Here is a 17,276-nt window from a genome sequence, read left to right on the forward strand (position 1 = left end):
GCCCACTTGGCTTTCACTCCCCAGGATTTTCTGTAGCAGCCTCACGGTTTCAAATAAAGCCATAGAATCACAGAATGCTAAAGGTTGGAAGGGACCTTAAACAACACCTACTCCCAACCCCCCTGCCATGGGGCAGGGGCACCTTCTACTAGACCAGGCTGCTCAAGGCCTTATCCAAGTTGGCCTTGGACACTTCCAGGGATGGGGCAGCCACAGCTGCTCTGGGCAACCCGTGCCAGGGCCTCACCACTCTCACAGTAAAGAATATCTTCCTAATATCTAATGTAAATTCCTCCTTTTTTCATTTGAGCCCATTACTCCTCGGCCAGTCACTACAGTTCCTGATGAACAGTCCCTCTCCAGCTCCCTTGCATCCTCTTCAGATACTGGAAGGTTGCCCTGAGGTCTCCACACAACCTTCTCTTCTCCAGGCTGAAGAGCACAACTTTCTCAGCCTGCCTTCATAGGGGAGGTGCTCCAGTCCTCTTATCAACTTTGTGGCCCTTCTCTGGACTTGGTACAATAGTTCCATGTCCTTCTTATGTTGGGGGCACCAGAACTGTGCACAGCATAGTCCCCTGTCACCTCCTCCCTTGGCCTCCTGACTCAGCCCTTTCACACCTCCCTGCTCTGTCTCCAGACCCCCTCCCCAGTCATTCCCACCTGTACTGACATACTCTCCTCTCCTCTGTACACCCTGCAGGGTGCTCCCAGCATCTCACTAAAACCCCTGCACCCTGCTCTGCCTGAGGACCTGCCCCGATCCCTGAACCCACCCTTGAGTCACACGAGTCCATGCAACACAACTCATCTGTGACAAATATGAGCTAAGCCCTGTGTGGCACAAGAGGAGCAAAGCAACAACCAGAGATGGAGGAACAGGGCAAAACCAGACCTCCATCTGTTCATGTATCCAGTCCAGGAAGGAAGTAGTTCGGCTGTAGACACCCAGCTTGTTCTTTTCTGCACAGCCCACTCCGAAACTGGTGGTCCCCACCAACTTCCAGATACTCATATCTTCACATGCTAAAGGGCCCCCACTGTCTCCCTGGAGGACAAAGAATTAAAACAAACGTCAATGCCCCAGAAAATGAGGGGAATATCTATTTGGGAAGGTAGGGGAGAGACTAATTCAAAGTAATTCAAAGTTTCTTGTTTCTGCCCTATTCTATGTCCTGGGAAAAGCATATGCTACAGTAGAAGTTGGAAGACTTTTGAGACATGTATTAGATCATATTTTTCTTTCCCTGGCTCATGGCTATTGAGCTGAGCTGAGCCCAGGGTTGCAACAACAAGCTCACATCTCACCTCCTTGCCTGCCTGCTCCCACATTCTTTTCCAGCCCTTCTCAGACATTTTGCTAAGCCAATATTACTCAGCGGACTCACAACTAAGTACTGAAAACTCTCTTTTTTGTTTTCTCTGCCCTATGAGCATCAGAGCCAGCACAACAACAGGAAAAAAAGGGAATTTGTAACAAGCCTCTCCCAGTGGTGAGTAGGGCTCCCTGTGTCACGTGGAGCTGTGTGCTGAGCACGCTGCCTTTGGGCAGCAGTCCCAGGCAGAGCGATGTGCTGGTGCCAGGTACCTTGTTGGGGGGGTTATGTGCAAACACAGGGTTAAAGGAAGATCTATGCACCCACTGCCTTTGCTTTATTTTGTCCCTTGCATGACTGAGACCAAGCAAATCGGAAAACATGAAATTCACAGAATCACAGAATGGTTTGGGTTGGAAAGGACATTGAAGATCATCTAGTTTTAACCCCCTTGCTGTGGGCAAGGACACCTTCTAACAGAAATTCTTCCCCAGCCCTTGCTCCATGACTAGTTAGGCGAGTCCACATCAGTTTGGATGTGAATGAGACGTGGCATAAGATTGGCACCATCGTGACTTTGACAGTGATTTGGAATCATCATCACTCTGTGTTGTGAGGGATGCTCTGCTTAACCACTGCTTTGAACCTCCCTCCCCCAGAGTCATCACTAGCCCTCTGAGTTACCCAAACACCTCTCCCTTTCTTCCTTCCCCTGTCTCACTACTCTTCAAAATCACACATTTCTTCTTCTCTATTGAGACACGTGTTGGCTGCTTTTCCCCATGGGCTTTCCACACCTGGCAGGTCTCTGGAGCTGCTCACAGTGCAGGGAAGTGCAACCCAGCACAGTGCAGAGGCCACAGCCAAGGCAAAGAAAGGATGGCACCATGCTGCAGCACATGCAACTAATCAAAATATGCCCTAAGTAAATTTTTCTTCAGAAGTAGCAGATAAAGTCCACTGAAGAAACATAAAAAGGAAATTGCAGCATGTGAATGCAGGCACAGTCAGTGACTGATAATCGCAGTGAGCAGAATAAATGGCACAAACCCAAATGTTTGCCCAAGAAAAGCCTGGGAGTGCCTTCTGATAACTTATCACTCATGTTTTTCCATTGCTGGTGTTAATGAGCACAGTTGCAGTTTGGAAACTTCCATACCTGGCAGGTGTCCACCCCTCCCTTTAGGAAACCAGCACAGAGCATTGAAGAAGTTATGATCCCACCGTAGACATCCCTGTGATTGCAAATTGCATTGGAAATCAGAGGAACACCTGCATAATTCATGGTGTCAGATGTATCACCTGTTAAAAAAAAAAGGAGAAAAAAAAGAAAAAAAACTTTCTGCCCTTGAAAATAATCACCATTTGTAAACAGAATATGTTTTAGTATACAAAGAATTGGCAAGCAAGGATCAAAGAAATACAGTTAAAATGACAACACACAAGTAAGGCAACTTGGTGTCTCATCACTTATAGAATACAGTAACTATCCACTCTATAGAGCTGTGGACTATCACAGTGTATAATAAAATCTGTTCATTATATATTTCCACTTCAAACTAGACAATCAATGACAGTAATGAACTAAAAAAACTGGTTGAACATTGCCTGCAATACTAGTGCCAAAATTAATTTCAAAGTCATTGCCTGTTCTGCTAGTCAACGAATCATCTGCAAACATCTGGTTTCTTTTATAAGTATGTATTTTATTTTATTTTATTCCGAGCCTGAACAGATCATTGCCACAAATGGAAGTATTTGCACACTACCTATTGTCAGATCAGAGCTGACTTTTTATGTGGCAAGCCTTGTTTTCGTTTTCTCCCCACCTTTCACTGTTATCTGTAGATCAGGTAACATTCTGTTCCTGTTCTCTGAACAAGGGAACACGTTAAATGACACAAACGAGGAATGATAAAGAACAATTACCTGAGAATTCACGTCTTTTCACATGAAAGTGATCCAGTGTAAATTATTGATTAACATGACCTGTGAGTCATGGTAATAAAAAAAAAAAATAATTCCCTTTTCTTTCTCACGTTATTCACAGATCCAATTTCTGCATCACCCAACCTGCCTGAAAATGTAGGGATGGTCAATTCTTGCATTCTTGCTGTGTTTTCTATGCTTGAAGTTATAAAGAGCCCAGCCTCTCTGTTTCAGAGGATGTGCTCATCCATTCCTTGTGATAAATGTTTCTACAGAATTTTTGCAGTTCATAAAATTTAGGAATATGTATTCTTTCTCCCCCTTCCCACCCCATTGATATTCCAGAAAATTAAACATTGAACAATGCCCCAACCAAGTCCTGTATTTACTGTGGGTAAGATGTTTATATGTAGTGTAATCAGCAGCAGACCATTTAAAATACCTCCTTCCACAGTTGCTCCCCATCCTGATACCCAACACATTTTCCCTGCTGGGAAATGTTCGCCATAATTAGGCAGACAAATTGGTTCTATGTGACCTATTTAAAAAAAAAAAAAAAAAAGAGAGAGAGAGAGGAGAGAATTGCTTTTTATAATTTAGCAAAAAAAAAAAAATTATGCCTCAGAAAAACTGGAAGATTTGGCTCTCAGTGAAGCTGTTATGAACACCACCCACTCCCCACATAAATAGCCTGGCAGTTTATCAGGTCTCTTGTCTCATGGCCAATATGAGGGGTTTGAAACAACACCCACGCCGGGCCCAATGAGTTTTGAGTATGAAGCAGCAGAAGGAGATGTCAGAAGGTCAGTAAATTGAAGAAAGAGCAAACACAAAATGCACAGTGTGGGCAGCTGATGGGCAGATCAGGGGCCCCACGGCACGACTGCTCTGGTGAGACAAAGAGCTGTGCGTTCCCTGTGCTCTTCTGAAAGGGCAACCAGACACCCCAGGGGGCTCTTTGCTCCCCACCCATCAGCTCACGGAGTTCCTGTGTCTCTGTGCTCTGGGTTATGGGATGTCATGCCATATAATCAGTTTTTGATCCTTGCAAGGACAAACTGGTGTGTCAAGATGAGCCAGCGCTGAGTAAAGGGAGGGAAAATACAATGTATTACTGGGCAGTTCCAAGTGGTTCAGTTCTCCACAGTGGCCCCAGCTCAAACATCAAACCCCCAGCTTGGACCATCCAAGCCCCCTGGGGCATGGTGGGTATCTCTCTCATGTGCAGAGCCACTACTGTTCTTGGGAGCCTCCCAAACTTATTCCCGAGCAAAAGAAATCAGCATCAACTGAGATATAAACCAGAACAAAATCAAACTTAATTTTCATTAAATGTGAAAGTTTAAAGTATTACACTAGAATTGATTTTGGAATTGACAATCTAGATGTGTCAGAGAGCACCTGCTCCCCTTTGCAGAGAGCTCACAGTGACTAGGAGGCATTGGCAGGCAATCCTGTAAATTCATTCAATATTATTATATATTATTTCAACTCAGTGTGTCAGCTGCAGGTAGCATCCTGCTGAGAAAATAAAAGTAGTTTTAATTTAAAAACATAACTATATTTGAACTGCCTTTTCTCCTCTTTGAGATTTATGCTTGATTTTCAGCTTTGGACACTGCTGGATTCCTGATACTCACAGAAGGGACATGATAAAAATCTCTGTGACCTTCAAGTAAAATGAGGCAGGGCGTTTATTTTAGATAGGAAAAATATTTAGAAATAATAAAGTTAATGTTTGCCTATTATTAAATGCCTTCAGTAAATCAATACTGGGGTGGACTGGGAACACTTTGCAGCACGTTGCTGCTGTCCATGCCTGGATAGGGAGTACAGAGGAGTTCCTGATACAGGTCAGGGTGGTTTGGTGGTTTCTGCTGGTGTTGTCTGAACAGGAATCACTGCCTTGCCATCACAGCAGTAGTCTGGCCACATCTACACTGCACATCTCTCATTGATTTTAGAGGGGATGGGAATCCACTCCACTGTCCTGGGGCAGGTGTAGGCATCAACAGAAGTTTCCCTGTCTGTACCAGGAGAGACCCTTCTTTCTTTTAGCTGGAAAGGTGAGAAAGTCTAGTGAAAGCTAACAGAGATAATTACCATTGAGAGCAAGTGGTGCTGCCAGTTTCATCAGGGCTATATCATTTCCCATTGTCTTGGGTTTATAGTTTCGATGGTATATGATTTTTTCCACTGAATAGGGGTGAACCTGGGTGTCTTGCTGAGTCACAAAACCGACCTGCACGCTCCATGAGCTCGGCAAGTACAGGCTGAAATAAAGAGGCAGAAGACAGTGAAAAACCTTCAAGAAAACCGTCAGGTTTTCTAGTTGTCCTCTGAGCTTATGTACCACATAAAACTCTACACTCTAATAGCTCTAGTCTGCTGTATTTGCTTATCTGTCCATTAATATTGGCTATGTTTTGCACCTAACTTTTAAAAATGTAGAAACGATGACTAATCTTATTAAGACATTGGGTCACTGATATATTATCTGTGCAAATATCTGTATATTTCCACAAATACATGAGAGTTTTGCTTTAGCCCAGCTGTCTGACCTTCTATGAGACCCCACAGCTGCTGCTTGTCATATCACTCTGCTCAGCCATACCCCCCCACCACTTGTGGCAAGGCATTTTTCAAGGAGAAACTTTCCTTCTGGAAGGTGTTTCTGCCCCCAGTTCATGAGTAGGCACACCTTTCAGCTTCCAGCACATGAGCAGCTCCTCTTCTCCTGGCTTCACCCCACTGGCATAGCAGAACAGCTGGGAAAAGGCTCCAGGGATGCTGGTTGTGTTGCCAGCTCCCATCCCCATCAGCCTTTAAACACATCATGACCAACTGGGTTGTGGGGGACAGAGCCAAGGGCAAAAGTCCTAAAATGCTTAATTCCTAAGTAATTATTCTTATGGCAACACAGGGCTCTAAATAGGATCTAGTAGTGGGATTTGTCTGTCCCATCCTTTCTCTTTACTGAATTTAAAAACACACTAGAGGACTTGCTCAGAAGAAGGCATCCATGTTGTAGGTGCTTAAAAGTGGTCAGGAAAATCCCATTTTAGCTGTCTAAATGTCTTTGGTGAAAGTGACCTGGAGTTTATAAGGGCAAGAAGAGCTCTCCTGCACTATTAGCATCAAACAAGACTGCAAACCCAGACAGCTTATTATAAATATGAGAGGGCAATGTTTGTCAAGAAGATGAATTTAAACTTCACAAAGAAGATGAGTTTAAATTACTGTTTATCATCTATTTACAACTATAAGACCTCTTCAAACTGCATGAAAGGGAGCAGTGAGTATGTGGCAAAGGCTACAAAGCTCTGACTAACAACCACTGATTGATCCTGTGACCTTGAAAAATGATTTTTTTTTTTATTTTGGAGCTACAGTGGATCAGAGGAGCCAAATACAAATTCCTCTTGAGCTGCTAACTCGTATACAATGTACAGAAATTGCAGATCAGGATACTTAAAATCTTAAATGTGGTTGTAAGCTGATTTCCCACAAAGCTGGGAGTGACCAGAACACCTGAAAACAGGGGGTCTGGACTGGGATCACTTCTAGGGGAGGCTTTTTTTAAATAAAGACTCGTGTGACAAGAGAGAGAGATGGCTCAAATGTTATGGAGCCCAGGAAGCAAGGATAACCCAATCCTGCAGTTTGTTTTTAGGAGATAGCGGGGTGCATTAGCAGCGGCCCCACACGCAGTGGGACACCCCGAGCGGGGGGATTTGGGGACTCACTCGTAGACGCAGTGGGCGGCCGTGAGGATCCAGCGCGGGGTGATGACGGAGCCCCCGCAGAGGTGGTGCCCCTGGAACTGCAGGCTGACCTGCCAGGGCCACTGCCGGGGGGACGAGGCGTTGCCCCCCACGATCCGCGGCCCGTAGCTGGCCCGTGTCCCGCACGCTGCCGAGAACCAAAGGTTACAGTCCGTGGAGGAAACATAGACCTGGTTTTGGTCACCTTCAACCCCTCCTCTGGGAGGCTGGGAGGTCTCTGCAGCCGAATCATCCCCATTCCAACCCTACCAGGCTGCAGCAGCTCCCAGGAGTTTATCCTCCTCCCTCCCATCCCTGCAGCATCGTTCGTGGCCTAGGGGCTGTGGGGGTCAGGTCTCTCCCCTGCAGGGAGTGCTCAGCTGAGCTGTAAGACCCACTGCTCTGCCCTTCTTACATGCAAAGGTCCCACACAGGCAGGCTGAAGCATCTCCTCTCCCCTGGTGATGATTTTGCTGTTGTATTTTGATTTTTTTATATAGATGACATGGAAAAGTGTGAGATGAAAGCTCAAATGTTAAGGCAGAATTTCCCTTTCCCTGAAGAGGTGGCAAAGAGTAGGAATTACAGTATCAGTCCAGGGACTCAACTCACAATTTTTAGATGCCTACTTCCTACTGGGATTCTCACTAAAATACTCCTGCTATCTGATGCTCCCAGTCTGCACTCCCAGACTATTTTCACTTGCTGAAATTCTTTCAAATTTTACTCAAGAAATATAATTTTTCTTTAGCGTGATAAACTGATAGTACAGTATGCCCTGAGCACAGAATTCCTCCCAGCTCTTGACATGCAGCAGATAAAGAAGGACAGAGAACAGTTTCTATTTTCATTTTCATCTTTCCTGGTCCTTACCTAAGCATTTTAAGATGATCACATTGCCAGAAGTGCACTCTTCTCTGAGATGAAAAGACAATGCAACATTAGTTCCATTTCACAAATACTGGGTTTAGGGTTTTTTTCAGCATTATGTCATTTTCCTGTGCACATAAATATAAGTAACTCAAACATTGAAAGAGGTACAAAGCCATGAACTCATCCGACCTAATTAGGGCATTAAACTGAAATACTTAAGTCAGGAGCTTGGCCACCACCAGGAGCCTGCAGACCATATGCTGCCCTGCTGAAGAGTGGTTCACTCTTCCATGAGGGAAGGCTCATCAGCAGTTTTCAACACGTGATCTGTAGTCTCCTTGGATCCATAGCTTCCTTCTCAGTGGAAGGTAACTAAGAAAAACAAGCATCTGTCAGGAGGAAGAAATGGACCATAAAGGGTTCATAAACCCACTGGGAAATATATAAGGATCTGTAAACCAAAACAAACTGCTTCATAATGGAAAAAGATAAGTGCCTGGTGTCTATCCATTTGCAAAAATGGGATCTTGGGACAAACAGTCTCTTCAAATAGCTCATTTGAAAGCCTTTGTTGATTTTAATGGGTCTTGGATCAGACTCAATTCATATTCCAGCAAGACTGATGCTGAATCTTGGTCTATGATGCATAACACCACCAACCCCTTATGAAGTACTACACGCCTGAAAAAATAGCAAGAATCCCAAACTATTAGTAATTCCCCTTTTATTGACTTCTCTCTTTCTGTCAGGAGGAAGGAGCTAAGGCATACCTGAGGTTTGTTGCATTGTGCAGGGATGTCACTTGATCAGCTGAAAACCATTGGCTGAGGGACACGAAATGTCTTTGAAACTGTTTTTCGACCGCTGCCACGGGCAGGTAACCTGAACTCACGTAACTGCAAATAAACCATAAACACAGCTCCCTCAGACAGCATTTCAGCAATCTGTTTAAATAATTCAGCAGTTCCACTGATGAAAACCCAGCGTAGCAACCACAATAATCAGACTCTGACACTCGATAAGGTAATTCTATCCTCCCCCTATGCTTCTTACAACATGCATGTATTTCTTACATAATCATGTGTGGAAGCCACACATGCTGAAATGCATTTAACTGGCAGAGAAAGTAAATTTTAATTCTAGTATTGCAACAACGCTTTTTATTGTAAGTGGTTGGCACATTTCCTGAGGCACCAACAAGCTCATTGTTTCCTTTTCCTAGAATTATGTTTTGCAGCAGGGAGGATGAATAATTTGTAATTTTCCCTTGTCTTCATTGTTGAACAATTGAGATGCATTTTGTCCTAAAGGCAACAAGAGTTTATTCAAAGAGGCTTTATAGTGCTAACTACAACGTGCAGAAATTAGAATGATGTTGTTGTAAGAAACAACAGCACATCATGGCAAATCACAGCTTCCAACTCTTTCTCAGTTTTGTGAAAGTTTGTGAAAGAAAGGGTGCTTTTTCAGGAATGGGATCAATCCAGCAATAACCACGTCACCAGGTTCTTTTGTAATTGTAAGGTGGACCTTAAATCCTACCAGATGTCATGACATGACTTGTACATACAAATTTTATACAGAGGAAGTAAAAGAAGTGGAAAATGCTCATATGATTTTTGTGCCTCCCCACAGGCTGTAAGCTACTGGAGTGACAGACAGGATTCAGGCACTTGCACCCCACAGGCAAGATTTAACCAAACCACTGTATTCAGCCATCATGCAGGATTTGTAGCAGTAATAAAAGCCATCTGCAGTGCCCAATTATTCAGGACTATTTCCCACATCATCTCAAATCTCAGTGTGAATCTCACAAATGTGAATTGTTAAGACATTTTTCTTTTAAAGAATGAGCTAACACAAGGTTTGATTAAAAACACTGAAAACATCAGAGTTTGTTCAAAATGCCAAATACAGTTTCTGGCATTTGCTGTTCATACCTTGAGAACCCCAGGTGTTTGCAGGTAGTATTTCCATACTCTGCTCTCCAGTCGTCAGAGCAGACTGTTCTCCAGGATCCAGAAGTGAACACTTGCAGCACTGCCTTCTTGCCACTCAACCTGACTTTGAGATTCAGGAGAAGAGAAGCCTGAGTGAGTTGTGAAGATGAACCATCAGTCACACAACAGGTACACAAGAGGTACTCAGCAGCATCAATGCACCACCGTGGTATCTGTGTTTTCTAGCTCACCGAGTTTTTACTGCTTGCCTTTTTCATCACTTGGATTCTTTGACAGAATTTTTCTGTGCTTTTTTTTTCCTCCCCATGAAGGAAGGGAACCTTCCCTAATGTTCTAGCTGAGCTAGAACCACCAGGAGAAAAACATCTCATGGGAATGGGTAGGCAATGCCAGCTCTAATACAGGTGGAGAAGGCTGCCTTGCCCTCCAGCGAACCTAAGCAATTCTTGCTGATTGCAGTGGGTTGGAGCTGCAGATTCCTGGCAGGAATTTTCTGAGGAAACTTGTGGTCAAGATAAGTGATGAAAGGTGGCTGGCACCTCCTGCACTCCACAGCACAGGCAGAGATGCCCCTGTGCCCAGCTGCCCAGGATTCATCTGGACCTGGGAAAGGCACATCTACATGGTCTCCCTAGGGAGAAGGGAGGCCACGCACGTGGTCACTGCTGAACAGGGGTTTCCCACCTGTCCCCACGAGCCAGTGTTATGGAAAAGCAGAGGTATTGCCACAGGCTCCACAGAGGCCTGAAGGCTGAACATCTTGTGTGGGGTTAGATGGGGCCAAAAGCTTGTGGTTCTTTTCATTCCTAGTACCACACAGAGGGAAACTTTTGCTGCCTCCTCACCTGTAGGTACAGGAGCCAGAATTACAAGTGCACTGATCTAAAAACTAGTTATTCTCTTTACTAATATTAGACTCCTTTCTCTCCAGTGGCTGTGAACACCACAAAAATTTTCCATAGCACAGGACAGAGAGGGACCATTTAAAATGGCCCTGTGATGCCCAAAACCATCACAGAGAGAAACTCAGACAGAGGGTATAAATTTCACATGTAGCAGCAAACTCTGCATCACTCTATGTACAAAAGGAAGTTGCTGATGTCTCCCATTACCTTATCCTTTAAGATAATGTCAGGCTTTTACAATCTTCAAAACCAACAGAGTGCAACTGTGTGCCAGTGAATATAGAGTTCTGTATTTATAGAACGTAATGCAGTGTAGTCAAAAAGCATCTGGGCTTCTAATGGAGAAAGATGCCTGATATGGCAGTTGCAATATTTAGGAATCATCACATTTATTTATCTTAAGAGCAGCTTGATTTCTCATGAACTGTAAATCAGTACCTCAGAGAGGTTGTTCCTCTGAAGTGGTGATTTAGATAATCCATCTCTCTCTATCTTTCTTGTCTCAAACTGCCCCAACTCTTTACAGCATGCATTGTGCCAGTGCTACAGGAGGAGGTAGGAGGGATTTAAATCAAATTTAAATTACCACATCTGTACTCATCCTCCCCTTCTTTGCAGTTGAAGACACCATTGCACCTGGCTGATTTCTGGATACACTTAAAGGACGATCGACAGCGAAACTTCCCAATGCAGTTGTATTGGACTAACAAGAATGAAAGAAAACAAAGTGATGCAAACACACCTGGATATTAATTTAACACTTCTGGCTTCCATTATCTGGCCAGATTTCAGTCTGGCTAAGGACAAGGCAACTCCTGTACTCTAGGAACTTTTGAAATAGAACCTGGAGGTTGCTGCCTGGTGCTGTTAAACTCATCCATTAGTAATGACTCGTAGGAGGAGTCAGCCTTGCTGTCTGTGCTGACTCCTTCCCAGATCCCTCTACCCAGTTTAAGTTTCACTCCAGGGCAAGTTGCTGCCTGGTACCTCAGTCCCTCAGCAGCCAAGCAAGGACACCCTTGTAAAACAGAGCCAGAGCATGGTCTTCCCAAGGGGATGCCTCAACCTCCTTTGACCTTATCCCTGTTGCAGGTGTGAAGACACATCCACGTATTTGGCCCCCAGTCTTGGGAGGGTCACACTTCCCAGTTGCAACTGAACTCATTCTGCGTTTTCTTCTCCTTTGTAGAAGTTGGTTTTGATAGGGAACAGTTCTTTAATTCTTTGAAAGCAAGCTTAGAGAAGTGAATTACAGGACAAAAGTGTGGTGTGAGCTACCTGGAGCCTCCCCCAGGTTCTAAACTCAGCTCATCACCCGAGGGGAGTCAGTGAAGTTTTACTAGAGAAAGGTTTCCTGGAGCTGTGTGTTCCCCAGTGTTGTAAATATTACACCAATCCTCTCAGGAGTGCCAGGCCTATTTCATCCCTACGTGTAAATAAAATTTAAGGCCATCACATCAACAAGATTTTTTACTTCAGCAAACAAGCTGCAGTAGTAGTTTAATTCCATTCTCAGTAAAAGGCTCATGAAAAATTAAGCATTTGAACGGTTAAGCGAGAACTTAATGAATAACTAATGGCACTCACCACCCAGGCCAATGGCAGCTGCTAGGATTACTGCAAGGAACAAACCACAGATATATGGAAAGTATTTTAGGGAGGCAAAAGCATGGCACATCGAAGGTGGTTCGATATCTCCTGGAAAGCAAACAGAGAACAGCTTCTGTGAAGTTGAACCTAGCTGAGTTTGCAATGAAAAAGATTTCTCTAACATTAAACCAGGTGGCATTAGAACTTCCTGCGTACACTTCATGAGCTGACCTGACCTGGAAGGGTTGGGATCCTCTCTCTCAGGGACTGAGAAGGCTCCAAGTGCTTTGGGGCTGTGGGATGCTCTCAAATACCCCTTCAGCATTTGCCTCGTGAGGGCTCTGAATTGTGCCCCTACAGAGCACCTGGCCTGTCCTCAATGCAGAGGAGAATGTGAGGTCTAAGTTTTCATTTTCAGGGGTTACATCACACTGTGAGCTTTTCAAGTACATGAGCACCTCTGCTGAAAATGTGAGTCCCGGAATAAAAGTGAAATTCAGACCAGTTTTGTTTGTGCAATCAAACCTGTGTGCAGGGCACACGTATCCTCTCTGAAGGCTTCAGAAAGTCAAGTGGACTAATAAATCTTTCAGTGGAAGCAGCAAAGGACAAACTGGTTTGAGTCTCCTCCTTATGACTGTTCTCCTCAGTGATGTCTCCTGACTCTTGCTGGTCCCAGTGCTCCCTTCAACCACAGCCCCAGCTGGATGCTGGGAATCCTGGGAATCCTGGGAATTTTGGGAATTCTGGGATGAGGCCAGAGGCCACATAGCTCTGCCTCATGCACTGGGGAGCTAAGTCCCACATGTGATGCATTCCTCCAAAGATGGGGTAATGGAGACACAATAATGAGTAGGAGGAGCCTACAGGTTCAAACAGAAGCAGGAATATTGGAAAAAAAACCAGGATTAGCTAGTAAATAGGTGCTCAAGAGAAGTAGGAGGAGATTCATTGGTCTTTTTGGACTTGGAAGCAAGATTAACTGAAAGTTATAGAAAGCTAAATTAGCAAAAAACCAGGATGCCCAAACTGGTCTTGAAAACTGTGTGAAAAAGTGATCTGTTAAAAGTTTTGCCATAAAGGCAAGAAGAGAACTGAGTGATGGCTCAAGGCCGAGTCTTGAGTTTTCAAGTGAAAAAAATATGCATCTAAAGTTAAAATACAGATTGGTAGTAACTGCTGAATACATTTCATGAGCTTGACCTGCTCATAAAGCCAGCCACTGACCTCCATAGTTGACCTGCCATTGTCAATCTGGAAGGCAACAACATATTCCACTGAAAATAATGAACAGTTCACTTGTTTCAAATGTATTCTGATATACAAGGGGCAAACTATGGGGAAATAGCAAACACAGCTACACAGGGACTGGCAGAACCTTTTCTTCAATTTTAGTTCATACTACTCTTCATCCTCTGATTATTCAAGCTTTGAATTTCAGATTGGTAAACATTTGCAATCAGTCAAGGATAAGGAGTGTCTGCCAGGGTTTATAGACTCTCTAGTAAATCCCAGCTTACACAGGCTCCCTCAGGAGAAGCTGAGTAACTAGTTTTGGCAGTGGAATTGGTGCCTGGTATGCCAAAAATCTGAGACAGCTGTAGGAGCTAATGGACCAGAAAATTAAATCTCCATTCTTGAAGCTCAGCCTGCCTCTGTTGAAGCTAATAGTCATTTTGCCATGAAACCTACTGGAAGCAACAAACTCCCAGGCTGCTGTATTGTATATTTGGATTTTGTAATGGACCGATTTCCAGGTTGGTAAAATTTCAAATAAGCCCTACAAAAATGTTCCTGAAAAGCCTGGGGAAATGTTTGCTGCGTGGCTGAAGCGTGTGAATAATGTGGCTGTGAAAAATGCTTGTGTGTGCAAGCCAACACAAGATGTCATCACGTTACTAAGCTGGCAAACCTCACAGCTGGGGGAGGGAGGTTGTGTTTCTTCTTCCTCTAAGTGATTGTTTTGAGTGGGCAAGCATAGTTTTGCAAGGCTAAATATCTGCATTACCCACTTAGATCAAAAAGCTGTGCAATACCCCTACCAGGTCCATCTGCACTGGCGTCCACTCTGGCTTGTGGTATGAAGAAAAATCTTTTAAAGGTAAACTGAATTTGTGGTGCTGGAGGTTCATCTTCTGCAACAGAGATGACTTCAAGACTTCCAGTAGTGGGATTTGTCTCTTGTACCTGACTCAACAAGAGAAAAAAAGGAGAAAAAACATAATCACCTTGTAAAATGTTGTCATAGAATCACAGAATGGTTTGGGTTGGAAGGGACCTTAAAGACCATCCAGTTCCAACCCCCTGCCATGGGCAAAGACACCTTCCACTAGAGCAGGTTGCTCCAAGCCCCATCCAACCTGGCCTTGGACATTTCCAGGGATGGGGCAGCCACAGCTTTTTTGGGTAACCTGTGCCAGGGCCTCACTACTCTCACATTAAAGAATTTCTTCCTAATACTGAACATAAACACTCTCATAGGCTCCTTTAGGCACTGGAAGGCCACAGACTGGTCTCTCTGGTGTCTTCTCTTCTCCAGGCTGAGCCCCAGCTGTCCCAGCCCATCTCCATAGCAGAGATGCTCCAGCCCTCTGAGCATCTTCATGTCATCCTCTGGTCTCACTCCAGCGAGGTCCATGTCCTTCCTGTGCTGAGGACCCCAGAACTGGACACAGTACATTGTTATGCAGTTAATGTTCACATGAGGAGCACTTATAATTAATTTACCAGCAAACTATTGAGGTTAATTTTAGTTCATATTTTTCTAAGCACCATATCTACCTGTAATATCTCCCACTGGGGGTGTAAATCCATCCCCTGCTCTATAATTGCAGTAGGAAACAGGAGACTAAAAGGAATATGACAACTGCACAGAACCTGACAGGATCCTCGTTCAGGAGCCCCCGAATTTTACTCCAGTAAACTTTTGATGACTTATCATGCAGTGGAAAAAAACCCCACAATTAAAATGAGCTACACTAGAATTCAGGGGAAATAGATTTGAAATGCTAATTTCTGGCTCTGCACATTGGCAAAAGGGGTCAGATTTTCGAGCTCACAGTGGTGTGAAATGGGTCCAGGTTTGTTAAAGACAGTGCAGCTGTAAAAGCTGCTGTAAAAAGCTGCTCTAAAAGCAGCATATTTTCATGGTCATTTCCAGAAAAGGCTTACAATGACAAATTTTAGGCTAAGAATACGTGTTTTATCTGTGACACTATCTTCAAGTCACCTGGAATATCTTTTCACTTTTCAGCAAACAACTGCAATAAGGTTTACGCTCTTTCATTTGATAAAATTACACGTGTATTTCAATGACAATAAACAAAACTTCGTAGAGAACCTGTTAGCACGGTTTTTAAATATTAAAACCAAAAAAAGTCTTCTGACTGGCACATAATTTGCCCATCAGGAGACAAAACAGCATTGTGAAGCAAATTACACGAAAGACGGACGCTGACGTTTCGTTCACTTAGAGGCTATCACACGCTCCCAAAGCTTCACTCACCTCTTCCTGAGAAGTCATAGCTAAAAGCAAAACTGTTTTCTTTCTTCATTATCAAAAGCAGCCAAAAGGAAATTCTGAGTCTGCTGAGCTGCTCAGCTCTGGGACGGTCTCCGCCGTGCCCCGCTCAGCCTGTTCCGTGCGGCGTTACGGCAGCAGCCCGTGTAACCCAACCTGGTGAGGGGTATCAGGTGGCCTGGCTACGGAAAAGGGAAGATAAAAATTCAGCATGCTTTCTAATTAGCCTAAGAAGGCCAGGTAATATCGTGGCGTTTGCAAACCTCTCTGTAACCCCTCAGCAAAGGAGCACCACAAGCAGCACACCCTCATCTCCCGTCGAAGCTCGCGCAGCTAAGGAGCCTGGTGGTCCAGAGCTGTGGGTGGAAGAAGGCAGCAGCCCCAGAGCTTCATCTCTTCAGCACACCTTGCTCTTCCCTCCCTTGGTTTACAGCCTTTGCTGCGTGCCTGCACGGGGGTTTTGAAAAAGACCCATCGTTTAGTTATGGATTATTTTTGTAATTAAATGTTGCGGTGTGTTTTGGAAGTACCCTGCAAGCAGTTGTCTCTTGTTTCTGAAGTAGCAACTCACTTGTACTCAGGGATTTAGGAAATGAAAATGTATTCTCAGCTGCAACAAATGCTCAAGAGTAGTAATAATTTGGCTTGTTTTTTTCACCAAGAAGAGAGATCGATGACAGAGGGAGGGGTCAAGGAAGAAGGAGGAGGAGACATGAAGCAAAAAGCCACGGCAACGTAAGTGAAACAAGGCTGCTGAGAGGCCAGGAAAGAAATGAAGGTTTTCCATGACAAAACCCATGTCCCTGGAATGTGGCTGCAATGAGGGAAGATGTTCAGTCCCTTCACTGTGCACGATGGAAACTGGCACTTCCAAAGGAGAGGACACCTGTTAAATTAAGCCATGGCATCAAGAATTGTTCATCATCTCCCACATCACTCTTTCAATAGCCTTCCCTGGAAATGGGAACACAGGGGGAGATAAGAAAAAAATAAAATGAAAAGTCAGACAAAGATGTATAAAACAATCTGCATTTCTTGATTTGCTCACAATGCTCTGACATTCTCCCCACCAGGCTTCAGAGACAAATGGTTGGACAAGCAGCTCAAACTGACCAGGTGTCCCAAGGGAAACTTTAGCCAAAGAGGGGACAAAGCGAGGGCTTATTTCAGGAGATGAGCAGCTCAGGTTATCCTTTCAGTCCATGGGGTGAGATATCCTGTGCTCCCCAGGGAGCAGTGATACCTCCAGTGAGGACAGCCCAGGACGGAAAAAAACTGTCTCCAACCAATTTACCTGCTCTGGCCATGCTGGAAAAGCCTGGGGACCAGCCATGGAAACTCTGTAAAGGCTCCCACAGTGGGACTGGCACAAGTGGAAAGGACAGGCTTCTTCTCCCTGCTGCTACCCTGAGCTGCTC

At 44.4% G+C, this 17,276-nt stretch overlaps 1 protein-coding gene across 1 annotated transcript; it reads right to left on the reverse strand.

Annotated features, from left to right (window-relative positions):
* Nucleotides 1-827: 827 nt before the first annotated feature.
* TMPRSS3 (transmembrane serine protease 3) lies at nucleotides 828-15,861 on the reverse strand. Its single transcript, XM_029964737.1, is given in 13 exon segments — nucleotides 828-875; nucleotides 878-1,048; nucleotides 2,476-2,618; nucleotides 3,688-3,783; nucleotides 5,349-5,518; nucleotides 6,992-7,157; nucleotides 7,883-7,926; nucleotides 8,653-8,778; nucleotides 9,823-9,946; nucleotides 11,335-11,451; nucleotides 12,336-12,446; nucleotides 14,381-14,525; nucleotides 15,844-15,861. Coding segments are annotated over 13 exon segments (1,479 nt in total).
* Nucleotides 15,862-17,276: the final 1,415 nt, after the last annotated feature.

The sequence above is a fragment of the Manacus vitellinus genome, unplaced genomic scaffold, assembly GCF_001715985.3.
Source record: "Manacus vitellinus isolate BGI_N305 unplaced genomic scaffold, ASM171598v3 scaffold_7_pilon, whole genome shotgun sequence".
Taxonomy (NCBI): domain Eukaryota; kingdom Metazoa; phylum Chordata; class Aves; order Passeriformes; family Pipridae; genus Manacus; species Manacus vitellinus.